Source organism: Xiphophorus couchianus, chromosome 20 (assembly GCF_001444195.1).
Source record: "Xiphophorus couchianus chromosome 20, X_couchianus-1.0, whole genome shotgun sequence".
Lineage (NCBI taxonomy): Eukaryota > Metazoa > Chordata > Actinopteri > Cyprinodontiformes > Poeciliidae > Xiphophorus > Xiphophorus couchianus.
In genome coordinates, this window is record NC_040247.1 from 28335382 (window position 1) to 28351199 (window position 15818).

At 38.6% G+C, this 15818-nt stretch overlaps 1 protein-coding gene across 2 annotated transcripts in view; it reads right to left on the reverse strand.

Annotated features, from left to right (window-relative positions):
- Positions 1 to 4897: 4897 nt before the first annotated feature.
- LOC114135173 (copine-9-like) overlaps positions 4898 to 15818 on the reverse strand; it is a 50624-nt gene continuing 39703 nt past the window's right edge. For both annotated transcript variants that reach the window (XM_028002184.1, XM_028002183.1), the window contains 6 exons: positions 15251 to 15432; positions 13900 to 14027; positions 12853 to 12955; positions 9291 to 9348; positions 6153 to 6226; positions 4898 to 5304 (listed from right to left, as the gene is read on the reverse strand). In XM_028002184.1, coding sequence (XP_027857985.1) covers positions 5077 to 5304; positions 6153 to 6226; positions 9291 to 9348; positions 12853 to 12955; positions 13900 to 14027; positions 15251 to 15432 — 773 coding nt within the window. In that variant the 3' untranslated portion in view covers positions 4898 to 5076. The remainder of the gene's footprint in view (positions 5305 to 6152; positions 6227 to 9290; positions 9349 to 12852; positions 12956 to 13899; positions 14028 to 15250; positions 15433 to 15818) is intronic.

Consider the following 15818-nt stretch of genomic DNA (forward strand, 5'->3'; position numbering starts at 1 on the left):
GCTCCAAGTCCTACACAAACAAAAATACATAACAGAAATTAACTTAATAAATCTACAAATAAACTGGAAGTATTTAGATAGAAAGTAAATAGGACACACCTCTCCCGCAGGACAACATGACAAAAGGGGAGGGCCTAAGGGACGCAAACATTTTAAAGACAAAACCATAGAAGAAGAAATAAAAAGGAGGGGCTACTGTTCTTAAAGTAACACATTCAAAACATTGACAGCTTTTCGGTCAGGTAGAGAACAATACAAACAACAACAAAAAAAGACATTTTGTGTAATTATAACAACAACCAGGTTACACTAGTCTTATTTCAAGTGTACTAAGATACTTGGAATAGAAAGTAGACCAAAAAAATACTTGGTAAGATTTTGTGTTGAACACCGTAGTGAGAACTAAATGTCAAACACGGAACGATTAAAGCAAAATGCGTAACGTGTTGTTTTTATTTATTGCGTCGTGCGCCACAGGAGGAAGCGCAACCTTTCACAGTAAGAGGAAACCTATCAGAGCTCAGTGCGCAGATATACTCAGACATGCAGTTTTTAAGGTTCTGTTATCACCACCAGAATTCGGAAAAAACATTTTTCTATTCGGTCAGGAGCGTCCAGGAGCTGTCCACTCCGATTCTTTTTTTTGGGGACATTTCCAGTTTCTTTTAAGACAAAAAGAAAAATCATCTTATGAAACATGTTCTTGTTTTAAGCTCGAAATTTAGCAGACAACTTAATTGTGTTCGAATTTTTAATTGTTTATGTGTTTGTAAAAAAAATAAAAAATAATAAGAATAAAAACGATCAAAACAGGTCTTGCTTGTAAATGAAATCTTGAAATCTTGGATCTTAATGAGGCAACATGTACAAATAAAGGGGTGGTGGGAATCCATGACAACAGACCTAAATGCAACATTTTCAATTTGAATGTGGGGAAATACAAGTAAAAACTAAATATCAATGGATTCCTGAAAATTGATTTAAAAAAAAAAAAAAAAGATAATAAAAATGGGTCCAGCTTGCCAATGAAATCTCAATAAATTCTAAATAATTTTTGTAAGAAAAATATTTTCTCTGTTCACCAGAATATCACTGGCTTTAAATGACTTTTCCTTTTAATTAATAGTGTTTCAAATTAATAGAATCTTAAAATGAAGCTAAACATTCATCTTATCTGCAGCTGATTTGGATAGAAAAATACAACTCAGAACATCAGAACACCAGTTTGTAGTACAGCTTAGCTAATAAAGGACGGCGATTCGTTCCAATCTAGTAGTAAAGTGTTTTTCCTCTGCTTGGCACAGAAAGAGTCTAATTCCGTCTGAGACACTTTGCATGAAAACAATACCCTCTGCTGAAAGCTGATAATATTTAAGAAGAAAACTGAATAGAAAAATCAAGTTGAAACTCTCTCCCAGTGTGTGTGTGTGTGAGAGAGAGAGAGAGAGTTGATTATGAGAATAAAGCACAAATGTTTGTCTGTTCAGACCCATTTAATACGAGTAAAACCTCAAACAATTTTGATTTTAGACTAATTCTTTTAATTTCTCCCATCACCAGCTGTGCATCAAACCATCTCCGTTAATGATTGATTTAAACCCGACACGCTGACTGGGACTTCTGCGAGAGGCAGTGGGATGTTCAGATACTTCTGGGTCGCAGAAACGCAACAGAAGACCTGCAGAAAAATGAACGAAAGGCGAAGCAAACAGTGGAGGTTTGTAAATTAATCTGAGGGCATCACTGCAAAAACACTGTAACGTTTCAGGTACTTTTGCTCCAGTTTCTACTGCACATACTTTAGTACACTTTAAATAAGACACAAATAACTAATAAGTAACTTTTCAGCAAGATATAGTAGCTTGTTTTAAGTAAATAATTCCTTAATATTGATCTAATACTAGCACTTTTTGATCAACATTAAGGTATAATTTACTTAAAGCAAGTTCCTATGTCTTGCCAGAAAGTTACGTATAAGTTACTTTTGTCTTATTTCACGTGTACTAAGACACCTGCAGTAGAAACCAGACCAAAAACACTTCCTAAGGTTGAGTGTTTGTGCTGTTTCTGCTCTCATGCACTCCGGCTATCTGCTCTGCACTGAGCTCTTCAGGGTCACCAGAACAAAACATGGAGGCTTTTTTTCCTCTCTCCTCTAAGCAGTAGCTTACTTTCTGTGAATAATTCATGGCACCCAACAAAAGCTGGGGGGAAGAAAAAAAAAAAATCCCCTCTTCTTCCTTCATGGAAAATTGAAGTGAATAAAAGCGGCCCGGACCTGTCCTCTCATCCTCCGCTACACGTGAGGCGTTTTGGTCGGAAAGGTTCGACCGGGACCCTGTTCGTTTTCCAAACAGCGGGATGTGCTCGAGACAGCGGCGTCGGCCTCATGCAACATTTATCCCTACTATCCCACACCGGGTCTAGACAAAGGAGCAGCGGGGAAGAGGGAGGTTCAAATCTGCTCTGCGATGGGGCCCTGCATCCCTCGCTCTCTGGGGCGGTCAGGTCGTTGGAAGCGACCTCCCGCCCTGTCCGTGTGGGATCCGTTTAGACTCGCTCTGCTTCTACACGGTGACCTGAAAACGCTCCTGTTCCATGAAAACACGCGGGAACAAGTCTTGGCTGCTGTTGTATAATTAAACATATAATCTGTTCCTTTGAGATCTGGGTTGATTTAAAAAAATAAAATAAAATAAAAAATCAGAAGAAACGATTACACCGTGACAACAAACTCAGCTGATGCAGTTAGCAGTAAATGAAAAATAGTTATGGTGGAAAGTTTTGCTTTGAAAATTTTGACTTGAGATTTTTTGTGTTTTTGTTTCTACAATTAATACAGTCGTTATGTGTATATTAATTCATTAAGTGGATCAGTATTTTTTTTGTCTTCACACAAACTGACTCGCTAACTTCATTCCAACTGTGTTGAATCATCAGCCCAGCTAAAAAAAGACAGTATATTGATCTGATTAGCACACTGACTAGAATCATTATGTTTAGTTTTGCACTGATTGCAGATTACCGATATTCAAGCAGCCTGACCTGCCAATTCTGATTTTGGCCAATACCTTTTCTTCTTTTTTTTTGTCTAAACTGTAGCTAAATATAGCAAGAAAGTCGCTGAGTCTGCATCAGTGGGGTGAGTATTGCTAACTGTAAACGTGCAGACATGACCTGGTGGGCGGAGCTAACAGTCAAACCTCTTTCACAGCAGAGCAGAAGAGGACAGCGGCTGATTTTTATACCTTTGCTGAGATAAATTAGACTGGCCTCACATGTAAGTATCTGTTGATTGACGACCTCCAAAAAGTAAGAAATTGCCAGTTCCACCGGCAGATTATTTCGCTTACAACAAGACATTTTTCCCCATGTTATTAGTGAAATAATTTGCCAATGGATCTAGAACTTTTTCATCAATATTAAGTAATTATCTACTTAAAACAAGCTCCTATATCTTCTAGAAAAGTTACTTATAGGTTTTTGTTTTTTTTTCTTATTTCACGCAGACTAAGATATTTGAACTAAAAACTACACAAAAATTACGTGGTGAGATTTTGTGTTTTTGCAGTTTATCAAAAGTTGACACGCTTCTTTACAGATATTGCAAACTGCAGGTTTTGTGTTAGATTGGGAAATTATGCCAGGGTGCATTTAAACAACCACTGTTTGACATAACGCACTGTATCGGGGGGTTTTTTTGTTTTTTGATAACTCACCTGGCTACAAACAATAATTTCTTATTAAAAATATTACTTTATAATTCAAATTGGATATCACAAAAAAAACCCAACTGATTTTATATTTACCTACATGAATAAAAGGTTTCCTGTTCTGGTAGCATTTAATATTCTTTGGGAGACCGAGATCGATATCCAGCTTTCATTTTCTCAATAACACCGGGTTACAAAAATATATTTTTTTGGAAGTTGTCTGGGTTTTTTCAACTGAATTAGGATTATTTTGCAATGCTGAATCCAAAAGTGACATCCATTTTTCTCAATCAGGTTTTTATTCTAATATGATTTAGAGAAATCTGATCTTCTGACTAAATTGATATTTTTGTGACTTTATCAGATCACTTCTGTTAATATTTCTCATCCAAAAAAAGGTCTTTGGAGAAAAAGAAATGTTTTCTAACAGAGTGTATTAAATAAATATTACAAACTTGGATTTCCTTAAATTAAAAAATAAACATTGATAAGGGTAAGTACATGTGAATTGAACATTTCGTCTTCATTGTGTAAAATTCTCCGTCTCTTTTCTGTCCTGATGGAGTCTCTCCTCCTGCTCATCACTCACTGATCCAGATTCTCAGCAAACCGATCCAGATGTGAGAACAAATCATGCATTTTGATGCTCATGTTGCTCCATAGTTCAGAAATTTGACCTGATGGAGCAAAACCAATGTGATTTCTGGATTCAGCTCATCGAAATGACCCTAAAACAGTTGACAAAAAAACCACAAAGACATTTTTTTGGCTGTTGACCAGTGTGATATGAACGGCGATAAACCAGCAGCCAGGCGAGACAACGCCTCTCTAAGCGATCCTCGCTTCTTTGATTTTAGCTCGTGTCAAACGTTTGGAGTACCCTGAGATGAAACGATCCAGACGAAGACAAACGTTCTGCTGCTAGAACCAATCGAGGCGTCTCAGGCTCTGCAGGAGTTACCAAAGACAGCAGCAGCTGCAGACCTGAAGTCTGACGGACATTTAACCGAACAAAATGAATTATTTGAGCTGTGTGATGCGCTGGCAGAATGTTTCACTTTGTAGGTGCTGAAGAAGTCTGACCTTAAAAAAAACAAACAAAAAAATGAAATAAAGTAAAAGTTTTGACCTCCTACCTCCTACCCTGACACCTCAGATGTAGAAAACGGAAAAGAGGCGCTGTCTCTCTTTTAGGCTCAGTTTACTGATTTGGTTTATGCCAACCAACCCTGAAGTTGCACATCTTACACACTCACACATGCATGCAGAAGTGGACACACACACACACACACACGCCCACACACACACACACACGGCCATTTGCTCAAGCTAGCTCCTGCTCTTCACTGCTTGTTGCTCTCAGTCAGGGACGAGTGTTGCTCTGCTTTGTAGTTCCAGTGCTGGTGGGGTCAGAGTTGGGGTCAGAGTTGGGGTCAGAGGTGGCGGGCTGCGGAGGTCGTGCTTCAATCCCCCGGCTCTTCATGTAAGACATCAGCTGATCGGGGATTTCTGCCAGGACGTCCTTAGCCAGCCGAGCCATGCTCAGGACCTGGTTACCCGACCGATCGATGTAGTCCCGGAAAGGAACAAACTGGAAGAAAACAATAATAATAATAATAATAATAATAAAGACCTATTAGCACACTTTAGTCTACTAAAGGCATTTAACAGAAATCAGAGCAAAATGTAAAAGAAATACGTGACTGGTACAGAATTTTTTTCAGCAATCTCCTGTTAAAAAAAAAAAGCCAAGAAGTTGCTAACTGATAGGGTTAGCACCTCAGAGAAAACAGTCCAGGACTTCCTGTTAACCAGGACTTTATTATAGGAGCAGCATGGTGGAAAAGTTTAGTAGTTTTGAAATCCTGATGCTTTAAAGGTTAATTATGCTTTGACATTGGTAAACATTTGCTAACTATTAAATTCTCTATCAGAATCATCTGTTCTTGCTTCTCTTTTTTTTTTGCCTTCCATTTCAGATAAACTCAAAGTTTTCTCTGTGTAGGAAACATTTCTGAGTTTGAGGATGACAGGTTTTTTTCCCCGCTACCGCGAAGACAACTACAAAAGTGAATAAAAACGATTTTTGTGACTTGCTTGCGTTTGCTTTTTACTTCACAAACATGTTTAAAATGGAGGGGGAAAGCTCTCTACCATGCTTTATCAGTCTGTTTGGGACAAAATTATTTAATTAAATTTATAGCCAAGATCATAAAAGAAAGTCTTTGGAAGATTGAAATGAAATATGAACCCAAGATGGAGCCATGTAATCCTCAAACATGGACAAAAAGAAAACGCATTTGAGTTACAAAATAATATATATATTTTTTTATTGGATGGTTGAAGTCATGATGTTGGAAATACAAAATAGAACTAAAGAAATTATTTTTTTAACAAACAGATGCGGTGAAAAAGCAAAGTGTTTGAGTTCTTCGGCACCTGGACGATGTCTCTCTCGGCGAATCGTCCCCTGGAGGACACTCTGACTTCGTCCCCATCCAGCTCCTCCATCGCTGCAAACAACAAACACGGCACAATACAGGATGCTGCCCTGGAACTTTCTTACAGACAAGTGAACATATTGCAGAATTAAAATGACTGTTCTGTCCTCAGGGCAAAAACAATGAATTAATTTCACCAAAAAAGTCCAAGTCAGTCAGTGAAGACAACAAAAGATAGATATTTCTGTTCCTTACTAATAACCTTTTAATAATAAGAGTGTATTGTAACAACTGTTACATGGTTGCAAATTAGTCTTTTTGAATGGTTTTGCTACAAATAACAATTTAAAAAATGATTAGGGCAATTATTAGCCCAGTTACTGTTTATGAACACACGGGGGCGCCGCCAGGAATTTTGGACCCCATGACAGAAAACGAAATTGGACCCCCACTGAGCTGCTGTCACTGTTTCTTGAGTGTATCTGACCCATCAAACAGTTGGCGTAAAAGTGTTCTAGTAAAAGCGAGTCCGCTTTTACGTCACTATTAATAACACATTCAATGTTACGCAACCTCTTTAAATACAGAGCTATAATAATTCAGATACTATTGTCGTCGTCGAGCAAATTCATGAATTTCCCCCATTGTAGTCAAGCCGTAACAAAATGTCCGGAATGAAACCAGGCTGCTAATCAGCCATGAAAGCAGCCCCAGGGATCAATAAAGACTCCATATCGACGACAAGTCGGCCATCTCCGCACGCAGGAGAACATCCTGCAAAACAACTTTATTAGAGCTAATATGGGTCACAGGAAGGGAAGATCTCATAAGATTGGAGAAGGATTAGCATAATCAGGTTGTGTAGAATTGCTCGTCCACGAAGAAGCAGGAAGGTAAGGATGGAGAAAAAAGGATGTGATAGGAGGACGGCGAGGCTCAGGACACAGCCAGGACAGAGAGGAAGAAGAGTGCACAGGAAACCAATAGGAACTGAGCCAGGAGGTTTAAGGGCGTGCGGCTCGAGCCACGCCCACCGAGACGAGGCACGAAACCTCCTGTTGCCGTAACAAATCGGACGGCAGCATGTACGCTAGCTGAAACTTTTTATTCCACTCAGTAAAGCTTCCAGCACTAACTCTTTCACTGGAAATACATTTTAAATGAAGCTTAATGGAGTAATGAAGGAGCCACGAGCTCATCAGTGCGACGCTCCTGAGAACGTTACGGCTTAACGAGACAAACGTTGTCAGAAAGAGCAGGAGCTTCTTAAAGAAAGCGAGGGCCCAATTTCAAGATGCTAAATTGCAAAGTCAAATTTCTTTTAAGTTATATTTGATACGTACGGCATTTCTATAACAACTGAATGTAACATAGTTACTTGATTGTGCTATAAAAATGGCACAATGAGCCTGGAAAATCCATAACGTTTCCCTTCCACTTGCTCTCTCAATAACTGTAAAGCTGGCTCTCTATCGGAGCATATCATTGTCCCAACATTTAGTTACTAAAATCAATCCTACACTCTTGCCTTTCCTCTTCACACCAATGGGGCCCACTCTGGACCTGATTATTAGTTACAAATATTTCCAAAATCTGTGTGACTGATGTTGGCCTTTCTGTTCGTTTTTCTTGTATCTTTAAAAGCATCATTTTCTTTGACGAACTTTGTCAAAGAGATATAATGACAAAGTGCTTTTTTTTAAGGACAATGCAGGCTGTTCATTATTGCTCCTTTTTGCCGCTGTCATGTTCTCTTTTGTTGTTGTTTATTTGTACATTGTGTCAATTTTAGCATGTAAAGCACTTCGACGTGCTTCGTTGTCGACATCTGTGATACAAATAAACCTGACTTGGCTTTCTTTCCTTTCTGTTAAATGTCACGATTTTCTGCTCTCGGCAAAGGACACATTTCAGATTAGGACGATAAAAAAAAAAACAGTTTTAACAGAGAAAGATGTGTTTAACACCCGCTGCAAGGCTGTTGACTCGTTGGAACGCATTCCAATTCACTGAAATGTGCAGATGTTTTAACTTTACAGGTTAGAAGACGAGTTTGAAGCAGCAGAGAGACGATCAGATGCAGGAAGGGGATGAAAGGGTTAACTACTGTCGATTTTAAAGGCAGATTCCCACACGGTGCTCTCTGAAGGGCTTTGCTCCAACCTGAGCTGTTCAACCAGGTAGACGATTCAGACAGAACTACAGCTCAGAGAATCTCCACTCACTAGAGGCTCGTGTGATTCATCTTCTTTTCCGCGCCGCGCGTCGGCCTTTGAAGCTCTTCACGCGCCGACAGTCGCCAACTTAGACACACGCGAGGCAGCGAAACAATCCGCAAAACCGTCAGGCCGAGCCAAATATAGTGCTGAGGAATATATGTAACAGCAACAACCAAACACAGCAGTGAGGAAGATTTATGCTCTTTTTTTTTTTTTACTTTTTAGAAAGTGAGCAGTTTTCAGCTTTTAGAAAGCTGAAAACTGATGACTGAGACAAAGAGCTGCGCGAAAGTCTTAAGGCATCCTTCACTTGCATTTTAAAACCTCTTCAGTAAATGGTGGACGAATTGTGTTTGGAATAAGACACTGTAAAAAAAACCCAACAACAACAACAAAAAAACATTTAAAATGCCCGCAGTTGTGATTGCCAGAATTTTACGGTAAAATTCATATTTATACGGCATTTTACCATAAATTAAAGACTTTGTTTTTCTTTTCTTTTTTCTTTTTACAGCGTATGATTTCCACTGCATGGTCAGTCTAACTTTACCACATTTCCTGGTGGCACATGATACTGGAAGGAAACCGGAGCAGAAATCAATCTGTACATAAATGGAGCTCAAATTGGAGAGTTTTTGTTCTTCAACGCTGCAAGACAGAAAACATCTCTAAATATCCTGGAGCAATCCACGGAGATACGTTTGTTTTTTGCTTTTATTTATCTCTCTACATGGCTGACATGTTGTCTGCTCGTGTCTGAACCAGAGCCTCTGTAAAAACGGTGTGGATGACTGACAGTGGGAGCAGCTGAGACGAGCTGGCTGGAGGATTTACAGTAGAACGGTGACATGTCTAATGATTCTGCCGGCTTTGAGTGGCTGAGAAAGCGCCGTTCACACAGACATTCGCGTGCTTACCGTCGAACTCGGCAGGGCCCACTCCCACGATGATGAGAGACATGGGCAGCGCCGCTGCCTGCGGAAGGAGCAGAGGGAGAGGGAAGACGGTGTTCGTACAAAAGAAAAAGAAGTTTGCAAAAATTAAACTCAAAAGTAAAATTTAGCTCAAAGTACGTTGCTAATTCCAAAAGAAAAACTCCTATTGGTTGTGTGCGTGTATTAACGTGCTATATATGTTTAGGCCTGTCACAATAAGTAATCAGCTAATCGCATGATAAATTACAATGAGCTCAATAATTTACATTCTGATGATTAATGCTTTTTTGAGGCCAATTTGGTTTACAGAGACTTCATAATCCATTTTACTTTTGGTTTTGCTTGTAAGTGCTTTTAATCTAATATCTTTGGTTGCCGTGTTTTATTTTCAATGTTTACAATATTTTCCATTTCCATATTTTTCTTTTTTTTTCTTAAATTAAATTTCATTGGTCTTTGAGAGGCTGAACTTACAATATTACTCCATAATCATTATCTTATTTGAAAATGGTCTCAAACAGCAATATTATCGTTTATCATAATAATTAATGGAATTGTTTATCATCCAGCAAAATCTGCTATCATGACATGGCTACATACAACTTACGACGTGGTTATTTCATTTTACACCGTGTTCCAAATTATTATGCAAATTGGATTAAAGTGTCATAAAGATTAAATTTTTTGTTGTGCTATTAAATTTATAGATTTTATTGTGTGTCAGGGCTCTTTGAATCACTCTAATTAATTTCAGAGAGCTGGTTGATTAGTTTGTCTGGTGAGCTCAATTAAAGGAAATCTACTGAAGAAGGATGTTCCACATTATTAATCAGGCCACAGGTTTTATGCAATATGGGAAAGAGAAAGGATCTCTGCTGACGAAAATCATCAGATAGTGTAGTGCCGTATGACAAGATATGAAAACATTAGATATTTAACAAAAACTGAAGCGTTGTCATCGTACTGTGAAGAGATTTGTGGCTGATTGAGAACAAAGATGGTTTTTACAGATAAAGACATAATGACGAAGGTTTCTGTTAGACAAATTCATCGGATTAAGAGAGCAGCTATTAAAATGCCCTTACAAAGCAGCAAACAGTTATTTGAAGCTGCTGGAGCCTGTGGAACCTCAAGGTGGAGGATCCTCCAGAGGCTTGCAGTGCATGAAGCTACTATTGGGCCCCTAACCAGAGCTCACAAGCAGAAACGGTGGCAGTGGGCCCTGCTGTACATGAAGATTAATTGTTCACTGATGATTGCTGTGCAACCCTGGATGGTCCAGATGGACGCAGTAGTGGATTGATGGTGGACGGCCACCACATCCCAACATGGCTGTGACGTCAGCAAGGAGGTGGTGGAGTCATGCTGTGGGCTTAAATCATGGGGAGAGAATCATTGGTCGGCCCCTTCAGAGTCCATGAAGGTGTGAAAATGACCTCAGCAAAGTATATGGACTTTCTGACTGGTCACTTTCTTTCATGGTTTAAACAAAGAGCCGAACCTTCAGTAGCAAAATCATCTATACCAAGACAATGCACCAATGAAGTAGCTTTTGATTTTAGTACATGTGAACACTTAATGCTGCACATTCAAAGAATGAATGTTTGCAGTTCTTTATAATCCATAAAATGTTTAGAAAATCTGCTGTGCATAATAATTTGGAACAGAGCATTTTGAGTTTTTTATTTTTGAAAAAAATACTGAGGAGCTTTGTTCAGTAAAATTTAATTTATACTGTAATAGTTCATGACTTTAAAAATCTACTGACCATCATTTGCATTTAAGAAAATCTGAGAAAATATCACTTGCATAATAATTTGGAACACAGTGTAGTGTTCAACATTTTCCCACATAGTTTTTAAATAGTCCTCATGCACCTTATCCCTGTAAAACTAGTAAAAGATAAACGCAACGTTAATCCAGCAGAATCTCCTCACAGCTCAGGCTAAGAAAGGCTTAGTCAAAGTCCCTCCTACAAAGCTCTGTCACGTCCTTCATACGTAATGGAGTCAGACAGCCTTAATGATGCTGATCAAATGTCAATCAGAGGTATTTGCTTCCCCTCAGATCAGGTAGCCCATACACTCATGGGCATTAATGTCTTCTTCGCTTGGCTTTTAAATTAATCGTTGACGATGTTCATTTTCCAAGCTGGAATGATGATGAGACAACCCAGAAACTTTAGTCATTTTTAAAACAAGATGTGAGCATACAATCCACACAGAGTCAGAGTTATGCCTGTAGACTCAAAGACATTAAACCAAATTCATATTTGGTTAATCTTGCCTGTCGTGCTTCTCAGTTCCAGCTTGACGTCCTGTTTCCCCTGCTACTGTTTTGTAGTTTGTTTGTTTTTTTGTCCTTTTCAAACCGACACCCAGTGGCAGCTGGTAAAAAAATCTCTACTGTTGTGGCTGATGTCACAGTAGACTTCCCTTTATAGTCCAGTATGAGCTTTCAGATGAACGGTTGGAAAATTATTACAGTCGTACAACAACTTTAGTAGCTGGCAAAACGTGGAGTATTTAATCATTTAGACTATCAACAGCTAGCTGAATCAGAATCAAAACTGTGAAGATGCCAAACTAATGTATGATGGAAGTGTAACTCTGAACAAACAGGCTAAGTTCTACTGAACCTTTGAGAATCAGCTAATGTAAGACCTACATCCCATCCTACGTCCTGCTGCATTGAGAACTGGTCAGAGGGTGACTCTGGTCAGGCCGAGGTTTTGATGGACCACTCTGCACAAGGACGCCTAAGAGTACGTCTCAGCCAGAAGTAAATCCCACCGTCAGCCCCCTGGTGGTCTCCTTCAGCCCCTTCCCCTACCTAAGAGCCTTTGGTCTCATGCGACTCTAGATGTTGGATTTTGGAACTGGCCTGCCTGCGTCCAGAGGTTTTACCGCCATTCTCACCAATGTAGAACGTTTTTATAAGTACTGTCATTTGATTTTCCTCCGATAACTCCCATCCTCTTTTGAGACAGCACAACTCCTGGATAAGAGTCTTCTGGTTACACAGGATTCCCAGTGAAGTCCTATCTGACAGAGGCCTGCAATTCATAACCAAGGTATTTTTGTAACACCATCAGAGCGAAGATGGCTATGTAAGAAATCAGAAAGCTTCTAGTTTCATTACTTTTAAATGACACAAAGCCAGTTTTGACCAATTCAGTACTCATAAAATAGTCTTTGAAGTTGGTGAAATTTACCAAGCCACCAGTTGTTTCTGTACGGTTACTTTTCCCTCAATAAATATCTGTTTTGGAATGTTTTCTGTCTTCAAATGAACCTAACGTTCAAGCAGTAGGTTTTATTTCTCTGAGTAAAATGCGATGTGCATGTAAATTATTTATTCATGCTAAGATTTCAATATATATTTAGTGATATGGTGCCATGTCATCATCAGATAAGCTTTGAAAGAGAACATTTCAAACCAAAAAGTCAACTAATCAATCAGTTTGGCTTGAAAACATAACATTGTTCTATTAGCACATAGACCCAAACAAGAGCGTTTAAAGAACTGAGTTGTGAATGCTCACATTGACAACCGCCTCTTTAGTTTGAGCCATGTCTGAGATGACGCCATCTGTGATCATCAGCAACACAAAGTACTGCGAGCCATCCGTCACTTCTGCGGCGCACCTGATGTCACAAAACACACAGGAATTGGGACAAAAACTTGATTCAAGCACACATAGCTGTACAGACGTCAATATTCACCTATTTCATCAGGCTAAACCTAACCACAGGTGTCTTAAAGCTCACTTAGAAAGTTTATTGGAATTTGAAAATACTGGAAAACATTAGTGATATCAAAAAACCTAAATCCTATGTCCAGGCTTCAAGCTATTAATTAGGGATGCACTGATTGCAAATTTTTTGGTCGATTGCAGATTACAGAATTTTAAAAAGCCTGACCTGCCGATTCCGATTTTAGCCGATACCAATTTGTTTTTGTCTGAAACGTTACTAAATATGGCAAAATGTTGCTCAGGTGATACCAGTGACTTTTGTTAGCTGCAAATGCACAGACATGACCTGGTGGTTAATTTTTAGACCTTTGCTAAGGTAGATAAGATCGGAGGATAAGATCGGCTCCACATGTAAATATTGGCTGATCACACTGCTCCAAACCAAAGGCAGCATCGGTTCAGTTGGTGCCTGACAATAGGATTGACTAAATAGTGACACGTAAAGGTTTCCAGGATTATGAGGAAAACTGTCATTGATTCTTCCAACCCTGGAAAAACAACCTCGAATTAGACCCTTCAGGTAAAATACTTCTGTCCTACTACGTCCCAAAAATAGTGACTACGTCATTACAGTCCTATTAATGCTAAATGAACCTTTTTGTGTTAAATTATTCTGTTACACACATCTGTACTTGCTGTTAATTGGAATGTTTTTAGATAATCCTATACACATGTTGTCCTTTGTTTCATTTCACTTTTGATATTTTTGCTACATTTCTGTTTTATTATTGCTTTTAACCGTTATATTGAAGGCTTTTTTTGTTTGTTTTTTTTTGCTACCGCTATTATGATGCGCACTTTAATCCGTATTGCAGGCGTGTGTTAGTGTCTCACCGAGCCACCTGGTTAATGACCGGAGCGAAGTTGGTCGGGCCGTACAGCTGGACGGTTCGCAGGGTGTGGAAGTAAGCCTCCAGCACGCCTTCAATCCCCACACAGTTTGGATTCTCTGTGTTAGAATTCTGCAAAAGAGAAAAACAAACAAACAAAAAAATTTTTTATCTGTTTCCGCCTGAGAAAACCAGGCGTTCCTCTCGCTTTCTGCTTTGTCCACGCCAATCTTTTTTTTTTTAAAAATAGAAAATAGAAATGTTGGAGTTTTTTGTTTTTGTGATTCTGTCGATGCGTTGGGTTCCAGTATGAGTGGAGTTTTGCTCTCTGTTAGCGGGAGCTACAACGCTTCATGAAAAAATATCATAGGGTATCGAGAGTAGGGCTGAAATGATTAATCATGATTAAATGATTATTGAAATAGTCGTCAACTAATTTAGTAATCGTTAACTGAAGTATACAAGCAAAAAAAACAATTTTGCTGAAAAAACAGTCACGACTGTAAATACACTTTAAATGCACACAAATATATAAATTTTGCCTTTAACGTTTAAAAAAAACAAAAAAACTTTGTCTACCCAGAATTCCTCAAGTTCTCTAATTATTAATTGGTCAATCCAAAACATAATTGTCAGATCAGTCCTACGTGGTCATGATGTCAAGTCAAACAGAAAGGACTGAGTTTTTTATACGTTGATGTTAGGAGTATTTTTATTTTGTATTTTTTACAAAAAAACATACAGCCACTTGAAACAAATGGCTGGGGAGAGGGAAGTCTGGGCCTCCCTTCTTCAGTTGCTACTCCCACGACCCGACCCCGGATAAAGCGGAAATAAATAAATAAATGGATGGATGGATGGATGGATGGATGGATGGATGGATGGATGGATGGATGGATTTTTTAGCTGGAGATGAATCCTTTGCTACAAATGATCGAGCATTTATTAAAGGAAATCTATGTTATTACATTTTAGGCACATTTTTAAAATATTTTTTTATTTAAAAAAAGAGTTGAACTGCTTGTTCACGTCTTTTAATGTATTTCTAATATACATTCAAAATGTATTCTCAATCAATTATGAGAATAATCACAATAGATAAATCCATTACTAAAACATTGTTAGTTGCAGCTCTAATGACAGCATTTTCTATGGAAGTATTTTTGGTGCTAAAGCATTTGTGCCGTGCAATTGTGAAGTTAAGTTAGAGAGAAAAAGTCCTGTAGGAATTTTGTAATTGCAGATTTTTTTTTTTTTTTTAGTCTTTCATAAATACAAAATACAGAAAAATATAACTTAAAACTCAACGAACCAAATGAGACCAAACAGAGGCTGTGTCCTGTCATGTGTCTTACCAGTGGGAAGCCATGGGAGATCTTGCCATCTGGAGGTAGTTTAGCCCCAAAGCCGTATGCAGGGAAGAGCTTGTCACTGTCGTAATCCTGAATGATCTCCCCCACAGCCTTCAGGGCCATGGCATACGCATTCATCTGGTATGGGCTCATGTAGTGCAGAGAAGTGGGCTGGGAAGGATTTCCTATAGAATGAAGAGCCAATATGCATGTACGGAAAAGCATCTCTGCTCATAAAGGAAATGCAGTTATTTAAAATGTATTATGACTCTTAAAGTCGACGTCATGAAAAAGCTTCGGGTCAATATTTAAATATCTCTTACTAGTGGTGTAACAATAAATAAAAATAAAAAAGTCTCTGCCCCAAACTATATTCACTTATATTCAGCCAAAACAAAAAATTATACTATTGCCAGCAAATACTTTATTATCTACTTTTATTCATAATCACTTTGGCTGGAGAGCCCAGTTAATACCACAATCAGGTAACTATCTTACTGTGTTCAGTTTTATATGAAGATGCTGTATATATCACAGACAACTTAAGAGAAATTTGACGTCATGAGGGAAT